The following is a 14,064-nucleotide window of genomic DNA, read 5'->3' on the forward strand; positions in this document are numbered from 1 at the left end:
CACAAAGTGACTAAACAAGCAAGCGCTCTAGCTCTGATGTCAGAGGGGTGGTGAATCTGCTCTGGGTTTCAGTCAGCACTCTAAAGGAGCTTTGCACCTTGGATAGCTCCTGTAGAGTTCTGACTGAAGCCCAGAGCAAATTCACCACCCTGCCAACATCGGAGCCACCAGCGTCCACTGCTAGCATGCACCCCCTGACTGACTGGGTAAACGTGGCAGAGCCCCTGCTTGGCCTCAGAAGATCCCAGGTTCAATCCCCAGCATCTCCAGGTTGGGTTAGAAAGACTCCTGCCTGAAACACTGGAGAACCCAGTTGATAATACCAGGCTAGACAGACCAGTAGTCTGATGGAGTATAAAGCAACTTCCTATCTTCTTCCTATCTTTGCTCATACCTCACCGCACAGCAGCCTAGGTAGCAAGTGTCCCACCGGCCTTTCCTGCAAGGAAGGCTGGCAGGGAGATGGTGTGCATTGCTTCTTTCTTTCCATGAAATTTTCTTTTATTTCGAAATAAAGTTAACAAAATAAAGACAACAAAAAGAATGTACTTAATGCATCACAATCACTAAAGAAACAAAGGAATTCACTAATTGTAATTCTTAGTTTATAACCGATATGTTTATGGAACAGCTACAGTAAAACAGCTTAAGTAGGAGCTCAATACCTAATGAAAGATTAAAAATACAATTTATACAACATATAAAAGGTGCGTGTGCGTGTGTGATTTTGTGTGTATGTGTGTATTAGTCAGAAAAAATACAGGCAATGGTACTTGGTTGGAATTTGATCAAAGGTTTGAAGAGCAACATAGGAAATGAATGGAAACCATGGTACAATCGTATTTTTCTTAAAGTTAGGATTCTTCATTTGCTGCTGCATTTGCCGAGTAAGTTTGTAAATAGTCAAAGTCTCCCAAATTTTATCAACCCACTACTTTTTAGTTGATTGCTTTGGAGACTTCCAACTACATTCTATACATGGCTTTGCAGCTGTATAAAAGTGCTTAAGGTCTTCATGCAGGAATCCAGGATCATTAGGTTCAAAAGGGTGAAGAAGCATAGCTTTAGTCGTTAGCTTCTGCTTCCCAAAATGCATTGTCAGGTGTAATCTGATACCTGCAACACATACTGCTAACTAATTCATTCAGACTACAAATCTCCATTTTGAGACTGGGTCGATCTAAACTGTAGATTGGCCATGACACCTGGCCAAATTTTGGGCCTTTCTGTTTCTTCCCCCATCCCCTGGTTTTTGTACCATATACTGTAGCTTGATGGAGACCTCTGGAGACCTCGAAAAGTTGCACAATTTTGTGGAGTTCTGGTTGGTCCTAATAAAGGTATTGCCCAACTGTGGATTTTGGATTTTTTTTTCTCATGGACCAGCACAGCTAGCTTTGTTGTTTTTTTTATAATCCAAGCTAAGATTGTGGACCTCTGCACACATCAACATAAATATGCAAACCTCCTGAAACGGCACATTAAAGGTGCAATCCTAGGCATGTTTTGACAGAAAAAAGGCCTTCGACTCCCAGCATGCCCCAGCCACCCATGGTGGCTGGGACATGCTGGAAGTCGTAGGCCTTTTTTTCTGTCTAAACATGCATAGGATTGCACCCTAAGAGATTCGTGTTTTACGAGATTCACGTTGGTAAGAGTCGTCATAAAAATGGCTGCGACAACCCGTAAGGGCACCAAGTAAAACAAACACACATCAACCAACCATACCTGTGTGCGTGTTCACATGGTTGCGCAAGAGGGAGACTGTACGGAATGCCTTATGGCAGAGGTGGCACACCTGGGTTTTTTCCTCTGAATGTTTTTTCATGTGACGATTAAGGCTTGACACACTGAAAGAGGTGAATGTGCACAAATTGCAATGTTGCAGCATGTCTCCTAGGAGAAAATTATTATTATTATTATTATTATTATTATTATTATTATTATTTACATTTCCATAGCATCCCATAGCAGAAGCTCTCTGGGAAGTTTACAGAAGTTAAAACACTAAATACAATATAAAAAGTTTAAAAGCCACTTACATTACAGCACACAGACAATATACACAAGCAACATGTAACTAAAAACAACTAAAAGTCGTTTTTAGGTCAAATAAGCCATAAAAATACATTTCTTCTTATTTTTTTTAAAGCAGCAGGAAACTAACTTTATACCTCCCTTGCCCACCCTAAGAAATGGACCATTCACACACATATATACATTATTTCAGGGGTGGGGAACCTCAGACCCTGGGGGCCAAATCTGACCCTAGAGGGTTCCCCAAATGGCTATGCCCCCTTCCCGTTGTCCCAACCACAGATTGTGACAGATACTGAAGCTGAAGCTCAAATATTTTGGCCACCTAATGTGAAAAGAAAACTCTCTGGAAAAAACCCTGATGCTGGGAAAGATTGAAGGCAAAAGGAGAAGGGGACAGCAGAGGATGAGATGGCTAGATAGCATCACTGATGCAATGAATATGGACTTGAGCACGCTCCGGGAGAGAGCACAGGACAGGAAGGCCTGGTGTGCTATGGTCCATGGGGTCACGAAGAGTCGGACACGACTGAACGACTGAACAACAAAACCCTGGCTTTTTTGCAGTTTTCCCCCCATTCTAAATGGTTGAAATGCATTTCTGACAGTTACTGCCCGTAAGAGCTTTAAGCTATAAGTTGGCAGTTTTTGCCCCATTCCTTTTCCCTTTGGTCCCACCCGCTTTGCCTTGGCCCCGCCCACTAGTCAAACATGACCCCTGAGAGCTTCTCTGAAATTGAACCCAGCCCGCAGGCTGAAAGAGGTTCGACACCCCTGCATTATTTGATGTCTTGTCACTTGATGACTTTCAGCTGGATTGTGTGGGTTGGCTCCGCTGGAATTCATGACTGCCTTCAGAGCGATGCGGATGTTCCATCTGCAATGGCTCGTTCAACACGCAAGTCATGCAGCAGTGAACGTGCATGTGTGAACCACACTTTAGTAGTCCCTGTTTCAGCTTGTAACAACACTGCAAGGTGCCAGCAGATCGACTTCCAAGGATCCAAAGCCACATGGAAACATGGGCATGAAACTCACAAGCTGCTGCAATGTAATGCAAACAGTGCTGAGAAACCACAAGATGAATCTTATCAGAAACACATGAACAAGACAGAGGCTTAAAGACAGCTGTCTTCACATCACATACTCCCGGTTCTAGCGATGTGAAGGCCTGGAAAAAAACTGGAGAAATTCTGAGAAAAAATTTTTTTTCCCCATTTTTTTCCCAGGACCGTTTTTGTGTCCGCCCCCCCCCCCCCCCCCCGTTGGGAAAATTGAACAGCTTTGGATTATGAAATGTTTTATTTCAGAATTTAAGACAAAGTATTTATATACTGTTACCCAGCCTTTACTCCCTTGCAAAATGATTTCTAAAAACTATGTAATAAGAACCCTTTTACAGAAAGACTAGAGATATAAAATGTCTAGAAATAGTGAAGTCATGGGGGAAAATGTTTTTTTAATCCGCTCTGTAAGATTCTCAGCATAGTTAGCTCTTTCATTCCTTATTAAAATTACTGATCTAAAGTCTATTTTACTGATAGACATTTATGCTGTTTCCCAACATGTGAGTAGAGTCACCATTGTGCATTATTGACAGTAAATGTGCATTCTTGATAGCTTGAATTTTGTTCTACAGAGTCCTGTGTAGCCATTTAATGTAGTTCTAATCTATTCAGACAATAATTACAAATTTACTAAGGGAGCAGTCCTATCGGGATAGGCGGCCGCCTCTGAACTCGGAGGTGACCATCTATCCAATCCATGGCAGGAGAAGCACGAAGGGGATCCTCTCCTCCATGCTCCAGCCTCCGTGCTCCAGCCACCCTGCATCCACGGCTAGATGGCCGATGGTGAGGAGGCCGGATGAAGCAGAGGAAGTGTCAACATTTCCAGAAATGTTACATCTCCACCCAATTCATGCTTCCAGTCATGAGGAAGGACCGCAATAGCGTGGCAAAGGAAAGGCATGAACCTCTCCCGCTCCCACCTAGAGAGCCTTCAGTGTGAATTGTGCCCTGCATGCAGTCAGCTACTCATGCAGAAGACTAGTTCACACAGGAGGCTAACTCTGTGATGTCACTGTCATGCCTGACTGAATGTAAAAACCTGGGCATTGTCTACAGCAGGGGTGGCAAGAATGTAGACTACAGTCTACCAATGGACCAATGATAATTTTCTGGTGGCAGTCCCTGCAACCAGCTGGCTTTTTGCAAAGGATTCTGGACTTTGATCAGATATAGCAATCCTTCTTATGTTTTGAAGGAAGAATGCATATGCAGAAACATTTAATGCAGAGGAATTATGCCTTTCATTGACCTTTGGTCCAATCCATCAGCGCTCTTCTTATGTTCCTAGAGCCTAAAAAAAAAAATGGTGTTACACTGGCTACCTTCCAGTCCTTTGGTAACAAGGCTGAGTTTAGTGATAAGTTAAACATTTTATCTGAAAGATAAGCCATTTCACAACTAAATTCTTTAAGAACACTTAGGTGAATGCCACCAGACTCTGGTGACTTGTGATTTTAAAAGCGCTGATTACTTGTAAACCTTCATCCTTTTGTCACCTCTATCTGCCACAGGACTTTAGAAGCACTGCCTGAAAACAAGAATTCCTGTATTCTTGTAGCACCTCTCCAGCATCTTCTGTAGACCAACGCAATCAATCAGTCAGTGTTTTCTCTGAAATTATTTTTATTTCAGCAGACCTTTTTACAGCTGTGTTACCAGCTATCTATCTCTGTAGCCTACCGCCTCTCAGAATGGTTTCCTGCTTTTGATGATGCACTTAAAGAAAATGTTTCTGTCATTCACTCCTCAATGTCCTTAGGGCCAGGCCCACTGCTTCAGCTGAATTGCCAACACACAGGCACCCTCCCGCAGCCACGGTTTCTTCTCTGCAGGCTGTGTGCTCCACCTCTTTAGTATAGAAGTATGACCAATACAATGCCCACCCCTGCCATAATTGTGTAAAGCAGGCTTCTCCAACCTGTTCCCCTCCAGATGTGTTGGATAGCAAACTTCTGTCTTTCCCAGCCAGCATGGCCAATAGCAACGGGGCTTGCAGTCCAACATATCTGGAGGGTTCCAGGTTGCAGAAGGCTGGTGCAGAGGTCAGAGGAGGGGTGCTCAACCTCTAATCCAGGGGCGGCATACGGCTCTCCAAGGGTGCCCTAAACCTCCCACCACCGCTGAATTTTCCCCCTCCTTTTCTCTGCTTCAGCCCCCAGAGATCCTTATACAGATCTCTCTTTCCCTGCCTTGTATCAGGTTTGCTGGGGGTAGGGGTACATGCACAGGCATACATATGTGCATGCATCTGCGACTGCAGCCCCTGACCTCCAAGCCAGCATCACATGTGGCCTTCGGGGCCAAAAAGGTTGTACACCCCTGGGTTAGAGTGTCAGACTTGATTTGGAGGGGTGGGGGGGAAGCAGGGGCTGGGTTCAAATCCCCATTCAGCTATGAAGCTCCCTGGGTGACCTTAGGACAGACACACTCTCTCTCAGCCTGAGCTACCTCACAGGGTTGTTGTGAGGATGGAGGGAGAAGCGAGAACCACAGATGCAGCCTTGGAGGGGAAGCAGCATGCACATACAGTACATATAAAGCACATATAGTAAATAAAGCACATATAGTAAATAGAGTACATAGAACACATAATAGAGTACATATAGTGAATATGCACATATAGAGCAGATACAGTAAATAATGCATAAATTCATTAAATAAATGCGTACAGACCATTGAGTCTGCAAAGGCTAAAATTATTTTGTGGTATGCTTGGACTAATTGTGAAAAGGACGAGTCCAAGTGTTATGTATAAATGAATAACTGCGGGTAAGTAAATAAAAGAACATCAAGTTCCTCCAAGGGTTCCAGAAGAACATCGTAAGGATTTCTGCCCTGCTGGACCAGACCAAAAGTCCATCCCCTCCTGCATCCTGTTTCCTAACAACAAATGCCAGCCACCTTCAAAGAACTGGAAGTCCTCCATTACAATACTCTGTATTTACACAGAAATTACAAAATTGTGCAAGTGCCTTTATACCTTCTCCCCACTGGACTATGCTCCCATCGGCTTTTGAAGCAACATCAGTGCTTGTCACAACAGGATGCTGTGATGCACACTTGCTGCTATGGTCTTTGTTTTCATGGCGAAACAGTAAGGGATTACCTTTCATTCTACTGCTCCGAATCTTTGCTGCCTCTGCCACGAAGAAATGTTTCATTCTGTCCTCTTCAGCTACAGGAAGCTGCTGGTCCTTACCTCCAACTGGAACAATACTTTTACTTCTATCCATCTATTAAAACAAAAGGCGGTGGGGAAACAGAACTTAGAGTGAGATTTTATTTATTTATTTATTTGAACACGTTTCTATACTGCTTTACATTTTTACAATATCCAAAGCAGTATACAAATAAAATAATAGAAAAATCACAACAATAAAAACAAGATAAAAATCCCAGATAAAAATATTATTAAATCATAATAAATATAATATCCAATCTGACGGTAGCGTATGCTGACAGTATCAATGGTCAGGAAATGCCTGTTCAAACAAATACATTTTCCACATGAGACATGAAACCAGTGTGATCTCAACATTGGGCAGTATCCAATGTTGTGCTCCCACTGATTGGTAAAGGGATGCCAGAAACTAGCAGAAACATTTGTTTCCAGATCAGGAAACAGTGGAGCTCCCTTCTGACCTTTTCTTCACCAAGCTGTTAATCTGCTGCATCTATTTTCGGTTCCATCACAGAACTGAGATCAAAACACTACACCAAGTGCATTTCTTTTCCTGCTTTTCCACTACATAGTCTCTAGGTGGCACTGTGGCATAGCAGAACAATGCAAATACAGATGTTAAAAAAGCGGTTTCTTTCTCTTTTACAATTAAATACTCCACTTTCCCTGCTCTAAAAAAACTCGTCCAAAGTGCTCTTTAGACACAGAAGCAAAACTGGAGGGTCATGAAGTTCTCTAAAGAACCTGTAAACAACAGTGAGTAGAAAATGACGAGCATGCAATAAATGCCTTGTAGAAAAACCCTGTTAGCTCTGCTGATCTGCACTGTTCCAGAAACTAGTGTTTCCACTAGTTTCAGATTGGTTTAACTATTGCTAGCTCCCCTTTGCACTAGTGCTTAGTCCTTCTGGCGTATGGGCAGAATAGGACACTGCTCACAGTAACATGGCTCGGACACTGCTGCGGACTGAAATACACTTCCAGGCCAAAATACAGAGATAGGATTAGAATTTTTGTGTCACTAATCTCACAATTACTTATGCTCTGCATTATTTCACAACTTGTCTGGTTGTAAACTGAAATGGGAGTCCATCTGAACCTCCCCAGCTAATAAGTCATAAATCTTGCTATAAGAGCCAAGACAGTGTGAGAATTCTCCATTTCCAGAGGGTTATTCATGTTAGTCTGTTGAAGCAAAACCAACAAAGAGTCTTGTGGCACCTTAAAGATGTAACACATTTATTAAGACACAAGCTTGCATGGACTGGAGTCCATTTCATCACAAAAGCTTAAGCCATAATAAATTTAGCAGGTAAAGAACCCTCACTGAGTACACGTCAACAACAAAAAGTTTTATGGCACCTTGAAGAATAATGCATTTATTATGGCATAAACATTTCTGATGGACTGAGTTCCAGTCCAGGACGGCTTACGCCATAATAAATGTGTTAGTCTTGGGGGGAGCAATCCTATGGCCGCTAGTCAGCGGTTAAACAGCCATAGGATATCTGGTTTTCTGGGTACCGGGCTCAGTTCCCAGAGAACTGACCTTCCCCCTCTTCCGCCCCCGCCCCCTGAAGAGGAGTGTGGAGCGGCCAAAACAGGGCATTCCGGGGGGTGTTCCGGGCAGGAAGAAGGAAGAAATGCCAGTACAACATATCCTATGTGTCGTCCAGTAGCCTCCTCCCCTGCTCCGCCTTCCTGCGGCTAGACAGCCAAAATCGGCTGTCTAGCTGCAAATGTAGGGCAGGAGAAGTGCGGAGGGAACGATCCCCTCCGTGCTTCTCCTGCCCTGCACTGGATAGGCGGTCACCTCCGAGTTTGGAGCAGATGCCTATCCCCACAGGATTGTGCCCCTAGTTGCCTTATTGAATTGCCAGACAGGGTCCACCCCCACCCCGTTCTATAACAGGTTTCTGCACTTGACACAGGTGTTCCACCTGTGGAAATTTGTCTCCACACATGAATTTTGGACCTTTTGCTGGAACAGGGAAAACTATAACCACAACCTCTATTTAATTTGAATCGACTGAATTTCCACAGTCGAAGACATCCATGTTTTTCCATAAAAATAAATCAGGAGGCAAAGACTTTGCAATAATTCTTCAAACCTAAATGTTACACCAAGAATACAGAAATGTTGTATTGGTTTACTGGTGGGTGGTATGACTTGCAGAAACATTTAACAGCTGCTACATAGCTTGCAAGATACAGGCCTTGGATTTATAGGCATAACTTTTTTTGGTAATATTTTAATCTGAAAAAGTCAAGGGATTCATATTAAGAACCCTCATGCATGATTCTTATTCAGACACATCCCTCATGTAGGTCCTTTATGTACATTCTTTATTTGTAATTATTGTTTACTGCAGTACTAGGACAATCAAATTACCATATTCCTTGCCCCTCAAGGACAGAACAGAAACTCAGAGAGACCAGCATTGTGGTTAAGCCAAAGAAAGCCAATGTTATCCCATTTACCTCAGAAATGTCTCAAGCAGGTGTGGGCAACTTGTGGCCCTCCAGATGTTTTGGCCTACAACTCCCATCATCCTTCAGCATTGGCTTTGCTAGCTAGGGCTCATGGGAGTTGTTGTCCACCCCTGGTCTAAAGTGATTTATATCGAAGCAGTCATACTGCCACCTTAATGAATCGTCCAGTATAGCTGCCTTACCAACTATACAGAATCAGGAGGCAGAGCTACCTTAATCTCAAGGACATTCGGGGTCTCCTCGGTTGACTTTTCGTCCTCATGAAATGCTTGTGCTTCTTTCAGGCTGCTCATGTGCATTACTTCCATCTCGTGGACTGTATAAATGCCTTCTGGCAGACTTATAGTCAAGACTTCCTCTGGATTCTCCTGAATGCCTACACTCGGTGGTATGACCTCCAAGAGGCTAGCTTCTCCTTGCACCATGGCATCCAGACCATCCTGCTGATCGGTGGGACAAGCCCCCTGGAACTCATCTTCCTCCATTTTCAAGTGCACCGTCTTTAGTGCTATGAGACATTTCTCTCCCTCTCCTGAGGACAAAGTCTGCTGAATATCTACTCCTCCTTCCAGCACCCAACCAAATGGGATGGGATGCAGGTTTTTGTCCTCTTCACCATAACCACAAGTTCCCATTTTCTCACAGGATACACTGTCTTCTTCTCTGGCTTTGTTCCAGACTCTTTCAGCACCTCTGATTTTAGTGAATTGCTCATCAACCTTGGTATCCATTGTCCTGTTAAACCTATTCAAAGGGGGAGAGAGAGCCACTAGAAAGCAAAGCTTCTATGTTAGAGAAGAGCCACAGAAGATCCCAGGACAATAGCTGACCCTCCTTCCCAGTTGCCAACCCCAGAGGTAAGAGCAGGGGTGAAGCTAGGATTGGACTCTGAGGCCAAATTCCAGGACCCTGCAAGCCCCCCCCCCGTCCCAAGTGACCATCCAGCGAGCAGCAGGAGATGAGGGCAGCAGAAACAAACTCCATCTTATTGATGTCATCATGATGGTGCGACGATGTGAATTTAAAATGGAAATCTGCATATCCTCAGACTATTATAAAAAAATCAGGGTTGGCAAACAGTTTTGTCTTTTTTTGTAATATATGAAGAATACAGATGCACTTGTACAACATGGAATGGTGAGTGGGGAGAGGAAGAGAAATGTTGTGTCCTTCACAAGTGAAGCAGTGCACATGGCTGTCTAAAAGGGCCCTCCCATATGACCATTAAGTCCAGAGTCTAAAATTACCTCACTGCACTACTGGGTAAAAGCGTTGTTTGGAAAGAGTGGTAACAGAACTCTTGGCAGACCTTGGGTGGTTGGGTTCTCAACCCCTCCTAAGCTGCCCTTTTCTCAAAAGTAGTTGCTGGCCATGGATTTAATTAAATCAACCCACCTCCCAGGTCTAACAAGGCTGGGCCTTCAGCCATATTTGCTTGCTGTTTTCCTTCCATTTCCTGCATCTGTATTTTCAAAAGCTAAAACCAAAACTTCCATTCTGACCTCGGGCACAAAGCACCAGACTGTTGATGGCTAAGCGTACACACACAGCCCCATCAAGTCAACTGTGAATGATACACAGGAATCTGAGGGTGCAATCCTATGCATGGTTAGACTGAAAAAGTCCTGTTACTCCCAGCATTCCCCAGGCATAAACACAGAAGCAGTGATTAGCAAAGGATAATGCCTAGAGTCATCCTTTACTCCTCCTATGGGCTCTAATCCTTAACATCATTTGGGGCATTAGCGATTTCTGTTTGGGGCATATGTGTACAAATGTCTCACATTTTAATCTTAAAATTCCAGACATTTTAAAATTCCAGATCCTCCCAATTCTCTTTGCCTTGTACCCCCTACATTTTTCTTCTCTCACATATTTCCCCCAGACATCAGAGCCCAGATTGCCATTAAAAATAATGCACAGCCCACAGCAGTTATCATGCTTGCACATTATTTGACTCCAGGTTCTTCCCTAAATCATTCTAACTGTACCCCTGACTATTTTCTAATTTTCAACCCCTAAGTTATTTCTAATTTAAGCACGTAAACCACTTCTTTGGTTGCCTGTAGCAAGTAAAAAATTCCCCCAAAGATGACCAAGCAGGAATTGTATGTGTACTTGAAAGATATATACTTCTGTTCTTCTTTACTTTGATCCATTTATGCCACGCCTTTCAATGTGGCACAAAGTGCAAAGATAACTCTTCATGAGCTTAACCTTTATGCACATATTTGGAGAGCCAGTGTTGTGTAGTGGTGATAGTGACGGACTGGTAGCCCCGGGAGAGCCGGGTTCTAGTCCCCACTCGGCCATGGAAGCTCACTGGGTGACTTCGGGCTGGTCACAGACTCTCAGCCCAACCTACATCACAGGGTTGTTGTTGTGAGAATAAAACGGAGAGGAGGAGGATAATGTAAGCCGCCTTGGGTTTCTTGCAAGAGGAAAATAGGCGGGATATAAATGCAATAAATAAATAAATAAATAAGCCTGCTCTAATGTCATAATCTGAACCTAAACCCCTCACTTGCATCATCTCCCTCCTGCACTGTGGGACCCCCATCCCAAATTATCTTTCTAACACCACTGCCAACCTGGTACTGGAACATCTTAATTCCCACCCACCCCCTTCAGCGCTTGATAATACCGCATCTTGTGCTCATTCCAAATTTTTTCTTAAATCTTTCTAACCCTAAATCCTGCCCACATGTTATTTCCTCTACTTGATTCTCAATCCCCAGATTATCTTGAACCCTAGTTCTTTCTAATCTCATCCCTAAATATTCTCTCCTGGCCTGGAAACACCTTTCTTTAGAAGTAAGCACCACTTCACTAATTGCAGGGCCAATCAGAAAACCCTATACATGGTACCATGTATCAATGGCACATGTATTGTCTATTTTATTTTAGTTCTGTGAGCATAACCAGCACATGCAAAGGCACATTACAATCTACACCTGGGCTTTGCATTAATTCCTACTGTTTAGGAAATATGTAAAGTATGAAATAGCCCTGAATCAATATTTCACCAGGACTTACAAAATGCCTTGAGGTTACTCAAGATTCATTCCTGTTGAAATCAGTAAAATTTACTTCAATGCAAAATGTCTGAGATTGGAGCATTCAGGTTGCAATCCTATTATGCACACTTACCCAGGGGCATGTTTACTTACTTCTGAGTAAACATGCATAGGGTTTAAGCAGTCTGTGCCTTTAGAATTAGCCTCCTTTTCAGCCTGATCCCGGGCCTGCTTTCTCAGAACCAAATCCCTCCGATTCAATGGTCCTTACTCCCTGGTAAGCACGCACCAGACTGAAGCCTCAAGGTGGGATCCTAGGCTTATTATTTACTCGGAAGTGAATCCCACCTACTTCCACTCTCTAACAGGCCCATAGCCAACCTAAAAGTTCGGGGGTGGGGGCGCCAAAAAAGTAGGGGGCGCAGTTCACTTGGTTTGCAGGCCTTTTACAATTTGTAAACTGTTTAATTGTTTGTAAAAAAAAGAAAATGAGGGACAGGGAAAATTTGGGAAGGGCACCCCTGGCTTCAGGCCTGCACCCTAAACGCTATGCACGTTTACTTTGGATCAACACGATAGGGCTAACTTCCAAGGACGCACGCGTAGGATCGAGCCCACCCTAGAGCTTTCTCACCTGCTCCCTTCCCACCCTTTCTGTGGAACCCCCTCTATCTGAGGCCTCATTCCCAGATTTCCCCTAAAAATCGGTCCCCTCCCTCAATCTCCCTTCTGACTCACAAACACCCCCTTATATTCCTCTTAATCCTCCATGTATCCCAGTAGAAAAGCGCCCGAATTTCCCGCGTTGATCCGGCGGGGCGCTCAGGTCCACCTCGCGCAGCAAATGTTGCAACGAATGGCAGAGAAGCCCGGGGTTGCAATCCGATAGCGCGCTGACTTGAGACTACGTTCCATTCCAGTTGGGGCTTACTTCAGAGTAAATTTGCACAGATCGGGCTGTCAGGTAGCAAACAGAGGCATGCTTAACTGGGAGCACGCCCCGTGGATTGCTAAGGGGCTCACTCGCGAGTAAACATGCAGAAGATCTGCGTTGTCCAGCTGCAGTCCTACACGTGTTTGCTTGGGAATCCCATTAAACTCTGTAGGGCTTTGCTTCTGAATAAACATACACGGAATCGAGCTGTCAGTTTGCAACGCAAAGGAAGCTTAGCTCAGAGTAAAGTCTCATGGAATATAATGGGGCTTACTCGCGAGTAAACATGCGGAGGCTCCCGTGACCATCTGCATTCTCCATGCCTAGGAGAGCTAGCGTGGTGCAGTGGCTAGAATGCTGGACTGGGACGCAGGAGATCCTGGTTCTAGTCTCCAGTCGGCCATAAAGCTCACTGGGTGGCTTTGGGCAAATCACTGACTCTGAGCCTAATCTACCTCACAGGGCTGTTGTGAGGATAAAGTGGAGAGAAGGAGGATCTTTGCTGCTGTGGATTTCCTGCAAGAAGAAAATAATAAATAAAAATAGAAGGTGCAAGATGGGGAAGGATTCCCTAACTGCACCTTTCCACATTAGTATGGCTGCTAACACGTGGGGTTTTCATGTTGCAATCTCACAATGAAATTTCATTGTGCAATCACACATCCACCCATTACCATAAGGGTAAAAAAAAAAAGAGAGAGGCTAAATTGGAGATGATACTTGAGGAAAACTTCATGCAAACTTATTTCCCTGTGTCTATAATGAGTTGTTCAAATCTTGTGCGTTTTGCTGGGCTGAATCAGAAGCAGTGAATCAACTGAATCAGAACCAGAATACCAGCACAAGCAGTATTCTGGACAATGAGCTGCCAGCACAGGCCCTCCTCATCTAGAAGTGTGTGTGAGAGAGAGGGAGATCGCTTTTATGAGATAGGGGTGGGCAAACTGTGGTCCTCCAGATGGTTTTGACCTACAGCTCTCATCAGGCCTTGCTAGCATAGCCAATGTTGAGGGATGATGGGAGTTCTAAGCCAAAACATCTGGAGGGCCACAAGTTGCCCACCCTTGCATAGGGCTTAGAGTTTGAGAAACAGAGAAAAATAAGCTTCCCTATGGGACATGCTTTGTCAAGAACTACAAGTCCCAGGGTGCTTCCAGAACTAACAGTTAAAAGATGGATGGAACTGTTTAATCTCTTCCATCCTTATCAGATATTCTTTAGTAGGAAAAAAGACAGGAGAAATAGGAAAATAGAGGGTTACAAATGGAGGAGGACTATGTCTGGATCCCCTGAAAAATTCCATGAACGAGGCAGAGCACAATAACAGGCTCG

The 14,064-nt window shown here is 44.0% G+C and overlaps 1 protein-coding gene across 7 annotated transcripts in view; it reads right to left on the reverse strand.

The window, feature by feature from the left end:
* The window catches only part of CTCFL (CCCTC-binding factor like), a 41,503-nt gene extending 27,873 nt beyond the window's left edge, over nucleotides 1-13,630 (reverse strand). For 2 of the 7 annotated variants that reach the window (XM_084854233.1, XM_084854230.1), the window contains exons 1-4: nucleotides 12,537-12,659; nucleotides 8,994-9,525; nucleotides 6,214-6,340; nucleotides 1,729-1,896 (exon numbers count right to left, since the gene is read on the reverse strand). In XM_084854233.1, the coding sequence (XP_084710359.1) occupies nucleotides 1,729-1,896; nucleotides 6,214-6,340; nucleotides 8,994-9,512 (814 nt within the window). In that variant the 5' untranslated portion in view covers nucleotides 9,513-9,525; nucleotides 12,537-12,659. Of the gene's footprint in view, nucleotides 1-1,728; nucleotides 1,897-6,213; nucleotides 6,341-8,993; nucleotides 9,526-10,176; nucleotides 10,346-10,914; nucleotides 11,143-11,931; nucleotides 12,660-12,729; nucleotides 12,903-13,006 lie in introns of those variants that run through there. The other 5 variants (XM_084854229.1, XM_084854227.1, XM_084854231.1 and 2 more) reach the window with 5 other exon arrangements.
* Nucleotides 13,631-14,064: the final 434 nt, after the last annotated feature.

Source organism: Heloderma suspectum, chromosome 4, assembly GCF_057233095.1.
Source record: "Heloderma suspectum isolate Gila_16-S chromosome 4, 16-S_ref, whole genome shotgun sequence".
Taxonomy (NCBI): Eukaryota; Metazoa; Chordata; class Lepidosauria; order Squamata; family Helodermatidae; genus Heloderma; species Heloderma suspectum.